Source organism: Acinonyx jubatus, chromosome A1 (assembly GCF_027475565.1).
Source record: "Acinonyx jubatus isolate Ajub_Pintada_27869175 chromosome A1, VMU_Ajub_asm_v1.0, whole genome shotgun sequence".
Taxonomy (NCBI): Eukaryota; Metazoa; Chordata; class Mammalia; order Carnivora; family Felidae; genus Acinonyx; species Acinonyx jubatus.
In genome coordinates this window covers 106,187,887-106,199,557 of record NC_069380.1, presented here as the reverse complement: position 1 = coordinate 106,199,557, position 11,671 = coordinate 106,187,887, and the positions used below count along the sequence as shown (strand labels likewise).

Sequence of the window (11,671 nt, the reverse complement as noted above, 5' to 3'; positions counted from 1 at the left end):
TAAATTAGAGTCTTTGATCTACAATTTCAAACATAGGAGAGATCTGAGAGCATGGATTAGGTGATAGTACAATGACAACTGGAGACCTGGTTTATTTCCATTTTCTGGAAATAAAAACAGCTTTTAAAGGGACGCACTGCCACAACTGTGCAGAGTAGGAGGAAGAAAGAAATAAGCAATACTATCCTTGCTGATATCGGGGAGAACCCTTTGAACTTGGGGTTGGTTTTTTCGTGTTTTGTTATTCTTTAAAAAACATTTTTTTTAATGTTTATTTCTGAGAGAGACAGAGACAGAATGCGAGTGGGTTAGGGGCAGAGAGAGAGGGAGCCACAGAACCCGAAGCAGGCTCCAGGCTCCGAGCTGTCAGCACAGAACCCAATGCGGGGCTCGAACCCACAAGCTGTGAGATCATGAACTGAGCTGGAGTTGGACGCTCAACCGACTGAACCACCCAAGTGCCCCTCGTGTTTTGTTATTCTTATGAGGAGGGAAGTATTTCCCCCCCCTGTATTGCTTACTATTTAACAAATATTCAGCTTATGCTAAAATATGAAAAATTTGCTGATGGATGGGCAGAGGAGTAAAAGGAATAAAATGATGCATGACACTGAATACAATGAAGCTACAAACTCACAGAGCTAAAATAAGTGAAAAGGTGCATTAAGGCAGAAGAATAATTACAGGGATAGAGAAGAGAGAAATGGAGAGGAGCCTGATCAATACAAGCAGTGTTCTTTAAGTCAGGGTCATGCTCCCAGCACTGAGATCCCCGAGCCAGAGTGAGAGTTCAGCTAAGCACTCGTCTAGAGCCTGAGTGCACAGCACTGAGCAGGACAGTAATGGCCCTTGCTCTAATGGAGTGTATTATTTAGAAAGGAAGGAGACAAGGAGAGAGGTATATAAAAAAGCAAACAATGAAAAAAACACCAGATTTACACAAACAATATGCCAGACAAAGGTATATGAAATGCTTTCTCAGGGTAATCATGATGATCTGATGGTGATAAACAGAGAGGTTAAGGAACATAACTTAGATGAAGTGGCAGGTTGCTATTTAAGACTGGCGGTGAGCAAAACCTCTCTCCAGAGATGACTTCTGTGATGAGACCGGAAGTAAAGAAAGGAAGCCAGCCATGAGAAGAAGATCAAGATCTCAAGGATGATTTTTCTAAGTTCAGGAGACAAGTAGGGCAGGGGCCTAAGCATGGGAGCGAGCTTGGCATGCTTAAAAATCTGAGCAGAGGCCAGTGTGATGGGAACAGAACACAGCAGGGTGTGGGTGAGGAGACAGGGGATGGGGTAGGGGAGAAGCAAGGGCAGATCACCAGGCACAAGCGTTTGGGTTTTATTCTGAGTAAGCTTGGAAAACTTTAGAGAGTTTTAAGAAGAGAGTAACAATGAAACTATATATAATCAAAATCCTGCTTACTTATGGAGTTTTATAACATACTAATTCAAACAACCACAACTTGGGTCTTCAAAAGTCAGTGCTGAATCTTATCCAAATGGAGATTAAATATCCTCAGATATTTTTTTTCTACATTTTAAAATTTAGATGCAAGTTAGTTAACACATAGTGTAGTATTGGTTTCAAGGGTAGAAACACCCAGTGCTCATCACAATTGTCTTCCTTTAATGTCCATCACCCATTTAGCCCATCCTCTGCCCACCTTCCCTCAATCAATCCTCAGTTTGTTCTCTGTATTTAAGAGTCTCTTCTGGTTTGCCTCCCCCTCTGTTTTCATCTTACTTGATTTATCTTTTTCTTCCCCTATATTCATCTGTTTTGTTTCTTAAATTCCCCATATGAGTGAAATATTAGTTTAAGACAAAGGCGACTCTGGACATTTCTAAAGCAAATTCTAGTTTTTAAAATTACAGTAACAAAGTGCATCTTTCTGAAGTCATTTTGCTCATCTGTAAAATGGGGATAATGGTACATACTTGAGAGCTGATGAAGCTCAAAGGAGAGGTTTCCTAAGTAACAGTGCAGAGTAACATTTAACGAACAATATTGTTTTGCAGTCACAATAAGGAGTCAAATAACATAAACAAATCACTTTGCCTTTTCCCTTTCCTTATTAAAATGACTTCCTAAGTGAGGTGATAGGTGGCAGAAGTGTTTGGAAACAAAAGGATCCTTTTCTAAATTAATGGCACATTGTCTAAGGGGTAGGGGTAAAAGAAAGTATGGGTAATTAATTATGAGCAATAATGGTTCCTTTCTCTTTGGAGCTCTGAGTCTTAGCCTTCTTAAAAGAATTCTGCTTGTCTTATGTAGCATATGAAAATATGAACATTATTGATATTGGGAAAACACACTGATAAGTTTTTAAATCATATAATTATTTGATATTCTTAAGGAAGATCTACGTAACAATGGATCACCAGAGGGGTGTTTGGGTGGCTCAGTCAGTTAAGTGTGGCACTCTTGATTTTGGCTCAGGTCATGATCTCAAGGTCATGAGATAGAGCCCTGTGGCTGGCTTCACTTGCTGAGTGTGGATTCTCTCCTTCCTGCTCCCCATGCCCCTCGCCCACTTGTGTGCCTGCATTCTCTCTGTGTTGATAAAAAAACAGATTTCCAGAAAAATACTATAAAATATATGCAAATTGGTATCTTTTGTGATAAATTTAGTTTACAAAAGCAAAATGATTTCAAAAAATACACAGTAAGATTTATTCCTAAAATCTATTTTCTTTTAACTGAATGATTAGCTCAGTAAACATTTTGATGCAACGTTTTTTCCATCAAAGCACAAACCTGAATTTAATGTTGAACAGATTAATTGAGAAACAGGAAGCACTTGGAGCGGATCAAAGAGTTTCAAAGTTCTCTTCTTTCAGTTTCTAGTCCAAATGCGCAAGGGGCTTTGTAAAATCCGTGCCCTTGAGATTCCAGTTGGCTAACAAGGAGGATAGATGAATCCCAGCATACTTTAAATAGACCAGGGTTGCTAATGAAAAAGAGTTGAAAAGTTTATCTTAACTTCAGCCTTCAAGCTCATGATTTATATAACTTCTCAAAACCAATACCAGGAACTTGCAGTCTAAAGCTTACACAGTATCAAGTAGCTCCAAGTGGGAGTGGGGGGAGGGACAGGGAAGAACCCAGTGGCAGAGAAAATAAAAATATTAAAAAGAAGAGTAGGTTATCGGTATATTAGAATGGCATGAAAGCTAGGAGACAAGTGAAAAATAAAATAATTCAAGGATACACAGAACACTGCTTTTCCCCCTCCCCCATTTTCTTAGTATTACCGCCTTTAACATTTGACTTACCACCTATCAAGAGTTTCCTTTCAGAAACAGGTGTTGGAGCCACTTTGGTAAGTTTGGGAAAGAAGGGGAAATAAACCTGAGGCTGATTGTGAATAGTTAGCAGATGAGATACAGAAAGCTCTTACTCCTAATGTTGTGGTATATATTTTCACTTTTATATGAACTTCTGGCCCTGAGTTATTTTTGACTGATGTGAAGTTGAACACCTGCTGCCAGAATCAAGGTGGGTTCATATTTCTGTATTTGAAATTCACCTTCAGATCTCAGATTCTATTTGGCATATACACATGCTTCTCCCCACTTGGATAAAATAAGGAAATGTGAAGGCGGTGGAGATTTAGGGAATAGGAGTTGGGGAAGACCTGATAAGGAAATGGAGAACAGCTCCATAGGAGGCCTGAGTGAAGCTCTAAGTTTGCCTTCAGGTGACGCCTATTTTCAGTCTTAGAGTTCCTGCTTGAGCTTTTTGTTCCCAAGAAGTTCTCAATAAATATTTGCTAACTGGTTAACACTTTACCAAAATAAAGAGCATTCTAGGAAAAAAGAAAAGCATCTTTTTTTTTCTGTTGGACACTCTCTTTTTATATGATAGGTCTATTTTATTTTATTGCTTTTGAAATATTTATTTGAGGGGCGCCTGTGTGGCTCAGTCGGTTGGGTGTCCGACTTCGGCTCAGGTCGTGATCTCAGAGTTTGTGAGTTTGAGCTCCATATCGGGCTCTGTGCTGACAGCTCAGAACCTGGAGCCTGCTTCAGATTCTGTGTATCCCTCTCTCTCTGCTCCTCCCCTGCTCATGCTCTGTCTCTCTCTGTCTCAAGAATAAATAAAAACATTAAAAAAAAATAAATGTTTATTTGAGAGAAAGCATGGTGGGGGGTGGGGGGGAAAGGAGGGGCACAGAGAGACTAAGAGAATCCCAAGCAGGCTCTGCACTGTCAGTGCATAGCCCACTGCCGGGCTAGATTCCACAAACCATGAGATCATGACCTCAGCCAGAATCAAGAGTCAGATGCTTAAATGACTGAGCCATCCAGGCACCCCAACAGGCCCATTTTAAATCATTGTAAATACATTTTTTTTCCTTCCAATCTTATACTCACCAATTCCATCAAAATTGATCCTATAATGACTGCAGCAGGGAATGGAATATAAAGAATGTATACTTGTGCATGATGGATAATAAAAACTCAGTACGTCTGCTTTTTATTTTTTATTTATGTAAAAAAATGTTTTTAATGTTTGCTTATTTTTGAGAGAGAGAGAGAGACAGAGAGTGAGGGGGGAAGGGCAGAGAGAGAGGGAGACACAGAATCTGAAGCAGGCTCCAGGCTCCTAGCTATCAGCACAGAGCAGGACTCAGCACTTGAACCCATTAACTGTGAGATCATGACCTGAGCCGAATCAGACGCTTAACTGAGCCACCCAGGCGTCCCATCTCTACTTTTAAATCAACCTACAGATGAATACGTATCTATTTAATTCAACCGAAGTAAAATCCTTCACGGCAGAGAACGCTAAATATGGCACAGCCCTTGGCAGCTTCCGACATGAGAAAGGAAGAGGGAAACAGACAAGTGGATGTCAAAATTGAAGATGGAAATGAAAATGCTGGCAGCTTTGTGCCAGCACCAGGTGGTTGGCAGATGTGACTATGTCGCCACCTGGGGGCATGAATCACCGCCGAAGGAAGTCTCCTCATCCCCACCATCTGTCAAGGTAACGTTGGCAGTGCAGCTGGTGCCTGCGAGAGGCTGGGGGGCACACAGAGGCCGAGCTGCACTGGCATCTATTCTGCATCTCCATCCTGCCTCTACTGTTGCCACTGCTCAAAAACTGAAGATCTAGAAGGCTTCTGGACTCAGCACGTATTGTATCTTTGACAATAATTGGGATGCTAATAAGAGTGGAGATGGGGAGGGGCGCCTGGGTGGCTCAGTCGGTTGAGCGTCAGACTTCGGCTCAGGTCATGATCTTGCGGACCCTGGGTTCGAGCCCTGTATCGGGCTCTGTGCTGACAGCTCGGAGCCTGGAGCCTGTTTCGGATTCTGTGTCTCCTGCTCTCTCTGACCCTCCCCCATTCATGCTCTGTCTCTCTCTGTCTCAAAAATAAATAAACGTTAAAAAAAATTAAGAAAGAAAAGAGTGGAGATGGGAAGGGTAGACAAGTCAGCAGCACTAAGAAGTGATAACAGATACCTGTATTGTCCCTTAGGACACTATTTTGCCCACTTGCCTTGTAATATCCATAATCATAGAGATACGCCTTCAATAATCAAGCACAAAGGAGAGCTTAAGTGTACAATTTCCTACAGAATTTAGCAGTCCCTTCTTACAGACATCCCTACGGTAAGAACTTTGAAGGGGACTTGCAGTGACTCAGAAAGCAAGTGGTAGGGAAAGAAAGGCAACTTGGCCACATAATTCAAATGTGTTGATGCCTTCCTTCTCCTATACATATCTCATCACCATGGCTGAAATAGAACTACAGCTATTTTACTGGCTCTTTGCAACTCATCTTGGTATATTTTACCTGCTTAAAAATATTTTGTGTTGGGTGCAGAGAGGTAAAGAGGGAAGACACCAGTCTCTTTCTAGGACCACGTCTGGCTTAGGCCATTCCCTCAAGAACAAGACAGTACCAGGTGAGGGCTTAACAAGACTGGCAGCATGACAGGCAATCTGGGCAATCCAAGCCATTAGAAAGGACCCTTGTCTTCTGGGTCCTCTTCCTGGAAGAAGGAACTGCCCAGGCCTGATCTGAAAATGCAACCACATGAAACCAGAGTAGCCCCGAAATGGAGCTGCTGACTGGAGGAGATGGGCTCCAGCTTTCTTATGTTACAAACAGTGGGACTTTATAGTTTCCCTTTCGAGGGAGCATTCCATTCTGTTGTTTGGACTATCAGTTCACACACTTGGGGATTTTATTCCTATTGTTCTTCGTCTATTACTAGGCACAATGGGTTCAACTCTTAGATTCAGAAATAGCTCTGACAAAGTTGCTTTATGCCAAGTCTGTATGGGTCAAATGACATAAATAATCACACAATTACATGGTGGTGCTCATGGCAGACAGCTTCTGTACTCAGCAGGCTGACACCACAGAGATAAGGGCTGCTGCTGGCATCAGGAACCCTCAGCATTTTTTTTCTACTGGCTGATATCCAGTGACCTGTGAGCAAGCAATTAGAAGAAACCTTTCCCCAACACAGTGCTACTCAGAGGGAGCTAGCAAAGTGGTGGAAGACTGGGATGAAAAGCCTGAACGGGCTCTTACTGACCAAACATCAGCAAACTAAGTTTGGCCCAGAATGAGCATACAGCAGACGTAAGCTGAACGGCGGATCAAACGTGTTCATGGTGTCAGCCAGAACTTTACCCACTGTCTTCTATATCACCCCAACAGCTGAGAAGCCTTGGGTTCACGTGGAAAGAGAGCTGCTCCAGATCTGGACAAGAGTTAACTTAAATCTTAAGGACAGTATGCCAGTAGTGTAACTCAGGACATGTGACTTCATTATTCATGGCCTCAGTGTCCATATCTGTTGAATAAAGAAAATAATATCAGTATTCTGAGAGATGTTGAGAGGATTATGTTTAAAAATACAATGGAAGTAGGGGCACCTGGGTGGCTCAGTCTGTTAAGCATTGAACTCTTGATATTGGCTCAGGTCATGATCTCAAATTTCATGAGACTGAGCACCGTGTTGAACTCCACGCTGAGTGTGGAGCCTGTGTGGGATTCTTCCTCTCTCTGTCTGCCCCTCCCCTGCTCATGCTCTCTCTCTCTCTCTCTCAAAATAAATAAATAAACTTTAAAAAATAAAAAAATAAAAGGATAATGCAAGAAAAATGCATAGAATGATATTGAGTGGACAGAAGATGATCACTAGGATTGAACTGTTATTGGAGTGATGCTTAAACAGGAAACTCGCAGCTATCCAAATAAGATAATGGTGGTAACATACGTATATGATGCTTCAGGTTGCATTCATGCTGTGTTGCCCTTCAACCTTAAAGGAGTTTTAAATAATAGACACTGCACAGACAGGAAAACACTCTTAATTTCACTAATATAATTCCAATAAATCTTCAGTCAGGAAATACTGCAGTGCCTGAAAAAAAATCATAGGAAAGCCTAATGCAAAGTCACAAAACAGAACTTAAATGCACTTATCTTAATTTTAGTACAGTATGTGTGTATGTAATTAAGGTCACATGAGATCTCTGCATTTCCTTGTTTCATCAGCATAATTCCGTGAGTATTACAGAGAATGCCACTTCATCCCTGGGTAGTCGCCTCACAACTCGGGCTCTTTTTCAGTTGTCTAAGCTACACAGATGAGCAGACACTGATTTCTTTTCTTCATTAATGAAATAATTAACAATTATTAGTTTGCAGTAGATCTTTCCAAATGACTATCTTTACTGCATGATAATATATTTACTGCTCAGGAAAATAAAACCCGCTGAAAAAGTAAGCCACATGATGTAGGAAAATAAGCTATTAAAGTAAGGGTTTATGAAGGCTGAGAAAATATTAGAGCAGAGATCAATTCTGAATTGTTGGCCCTGTCAAGATTTTTAACGTCTAAAAGTGCCAGTAATTCCTTTCTAATGAGTCTGACATTATTAAGATTATATGTTATAGTCAAGGAGAGTGCCATCATATTTGTCACAACATTAAGCAATGTTATCTATTTTTGAGGCTCCCCAAGTGTCCTCTCTAAAAGAGACTATTACCCTGTACAAAACCCGTCGCTAAGGCAAATGCTGTATGGCCTCCTGGCAATTAGTTCCAAATAATGGTAGCAACTTACAACAGCTTTCAAATCAACTTTGATGCAATTTTTGGTCCTATTGTGCAAAAAAAGAAAACGAGAGTGTAGAACAATATGTACAATATGCTACATTTTGTGAGAACCCAAATTAACCCCAATTAAAGGCAGTTTCTGACCTGTTCTTGGTTCAGTTTGATCACAAAGCTGAAGAGATTGAGGAAGAATGCTTCTCCTGGAATGTAAGTTATTGAATAAAGAAGCCACTCATTTTAATCAGTTGTGAAGGCCAGGATTTAAAGCGTAACAAAACAAACAATATGCCTATAATCCCTTGTTAACTTTTCCAGTCTCTATAATAAGCACATTTTGGTGAGTATGACCCTTAAGAATTACATCAAGTATGACTGAAAGGAAACAACACAAACTTTTCAGTGTTTTTGAAAAAGACTACTGTTATACCTGTGTTTTATTATAAATAACCAGGTTCTGTCATAGTTTATCTTCTTGCCAGCAAATGAAGGACATCGTTTCATAAAGCTTCTAAAATGTACATGAATATTTAATTAAATCATATTTCCTTGAGAAAATAAAGTTCATTCGCATTTATAGCAGACAGTTGTGAGGAGTACATAATTGTCAGAAGACCAGGGTAGCCCGTACCGGTTGCTTGTGGAACAAAACTCCTCAATTTTTAAAACTTTTTTTAAAAAATAAACATACAATCATAAGTGTTCATTTACTTTAAAAATTCTAAAGATGAAGAAAATTATTGTCTATATTTTTAAGTCCTTGTATAAATTACAAAACTCAAGTTTATGTTACAGAGTCCCTTCCCCATAGGAAGCATAAAGCACTTTTGTGGTACCTTTCACCAGTAAATATTTGTATCACATTGAATTTAACAAACGAAATAAAAGTCGATATTGCATCTTTAAGCCCCAAGAGAACATTCTTCTAAGCTGTCTCTCACGATGAATGAGCTTCAAAAGTCATTTGATTGCCACGATTTAACTCAATCTCGAATAAAGATATATAAAAGTAATACATAATTGACTTCAGTAGAAATCTGAAATATCAGTGAACTGCAGACTCTTCTTGCTTGAGGTCAACAAACACTCTTTGGAAGATAACCAAGAGTAGTTTAAGACCAGGATAACAAAATAAAATTATAACAATAATAATTATAATAATAAAAATAACAATAATAAAATAAAAATAACAACAACCAACAATGAGGTAAACTCCCCTTTAAAAAGGCAATATGTGTTGCCTGGACTGTCAGGAGAGAGTTCGATTATACCTGACACCCAAATGTTTTTCCAACCAGAGTTCAGCCAGTTGCATGGTTGAGGCAAAAGTACTTGCCTTGGATCCTAAACACATCTTATACTGCTTAGGGTCCAAGTTAGGGTCACAATGGACTGGATGGAAAATATGCACCACTCCTACTTCTTGGCTTCTGAAGGGCCTTAAGCCAGATAAAATGACTTTATTGTAGAGATCTACATCTTCCAGTCCCCAGCCTTGTATTGAGGTATCAAATCCACCTGCACCCAGCAGATCACTTTTATAAATACAGGTAATTCCATAGCCGTAGTCTCTCCAAAATCCAGTCTTCTTTGAGAAGACAAAGTCATCATCAGTGGGAGGATTTCCCCCATTGGTTACCTTTGGGTCATACTGGCTAAAGATGATGGGGTAGTACACCTGTTGTCCCTGAATTGTATTGTCTCTACATCGTTGGAGAAAGTCTCCTCTGAAGATCAAGTCAACATCACAAAATAGCAGCAAAGTATCATTGTCAAACTGGGAAGAAGCCATTTCAAGACCAAGACCTCTGGAAAACTCTCCCTTCATTGGGATCAGGGTCATTTCTGCTTTAGGGTACTTATTCTGATATTCCTTGATCAGCTCAATATGCTTGTTGGAATCTTGGCCAGAATCCCTACTGAAAAGGGTGATGACCAGCTTTACATTCTGCTTTGGAATAAGACAAGTTTTTTCAAAGTTGTCCATGAATCGCAAGAAAATGTCATACCTTCCAATGAGAGGAACAAGAATGTGTATTTTCTTTTCATTGTGCCCTCCCATGTCTTTGGCACCTTGAAAAGAAGATAGTATCTTTAAAGAATTAGATATAAAGGAGAACGACTGAGTGTCACTGTTAATGCTCTCAACAAGCCTGTTGACATCTAGCTCTTCAGTTTCTCTAAAGAAAGGCTTGCTGAACAACTGCTGAAGATAGGCATGACGTCTCACTGGCACAGTCAGTTTCCTCCCTTTGTGTCTTTTATATAAGAGGAGTAAATCCAAAATGTACTCCACCCCATGCATGGGATCAACCCTGCGGTAGCCATACTGAATTTCCTTGAAGTCAATGAGCCGTCCCCTACTCTTGGCATTTTCATTGATCATCTCCATCACCTGTAGGACTGTGTCATCCAGTGCTGTTCTTAGGATGCTGTTGATGCTCTGTCGGGGAGGCTGGTTCTCAGATGCTGAGTAAAGGAGCTTCCCTGTCAGGAACTCCCATTCTATCACTTCATCTCTCTCCCGAGGCTGGAAGTGGTTGAAAGAAGGCATCACTCCCAGCTGCTGGTCCTCTTTACTCACTTCACTGTTACTGAGCTTGCTCATCAGAGCACTCTCCCGGTGGAGCTGGATGGTGCGGTAGCGAAGTTCAGAAATTTTGCGGCTGAGCATGTAATTGTGAAGCCTGTATTGGTAGGCAGGCCTTTTGTTGGGATGCAGTGTTATGGCTGCATGGATTTTGCTGTTGTGAAGGTCCTGGATATAACCCTTCCGATTATGTTCGTAATTTTCATGGAACAGTTGTTGCATCTGAAAAGTAAAAGAAATCAAGAAGTTACAATAAATTTAAAAATAAATAAAGCAATAAGTGAAAACCTTTAAACTTAAATTAAAATATTTAATGAAATTAGTTATAAAATGAATTGTCAAATATATATATAAAAGAAATGAAAACAGTTTTAAAATGTCAAATTCACACGCCCAAACACTGTAACCTAACCTCCTGTTACATACATATACTGCACACTAAAGTACAGCTGTGTATTCCAAAGTAAAGAATCTTTGTCCTTCTATTCCTTTTGAAGTCAACCCAAAACATCAAAGAAAATATGAATTGAATATATCCAAAACCCATAAAGGATCATTGTGAGGGACAGGCAGTGTGGATAGATCATGGGCTTTACAAAATAGAGGGTTAACCTTGAGGAGTAAACCCCATGACTTGTTGCTTGGAATGGCCATACCAGCCCCAAAGGAGACCGAAGTTTTATTGAGCATTCTGATATACCATGTTTACAGAGTAAGTTCTTTTTTTCTTAATTTGCTTTAATGCTTATTTATTTTTGAGAGAGAGCATGTATGTGTGCATGAGTGGGAGAGGGGCAGAGAGAGAGAGAGAGAGATAAAGGGTCTGAAGCAGGCCCCAAGCTGACAGTAGAGACACCGATGTGGGGCTTGAACTCACGAACTGCGAGATCATGACCTGAGCTGAATGAAGTCAGACGCCCAACTGAGTGAACCACCCAGGAACGCTCGGAGTAAGTTCTTGTTAAGGTAATGCGGAACAGAAATT

The 11,671-nt window shown here is 40.3% G+C and overlaps 1 protein-coding gene across 1 annotated transcript in view; it reads right to left on the bottom strand.

The window, feature by feature from the left end:
- Positions 1-4,134: 4,134 nt before the first annotated feature.
- Positions 4,135-11,671, bottom strand: part of CHSY3 (chondroitin sulfate synthase 3) — a 286,631-nt gene continuing 279,094 nt past the window's right edge. Inside the window, exon 3 of the mRNA XM_015067361.3 lies at positions 4,135-10,908. Coding sequence (XP_014922847.3) covers positions 9,346-10,908 — 1,563 coding nt within the window. The 3' untranslated portion in view covers positions 4,135-9,345. The remainder of the gene's footprint in view (positions 10,909-11,671) is intronic.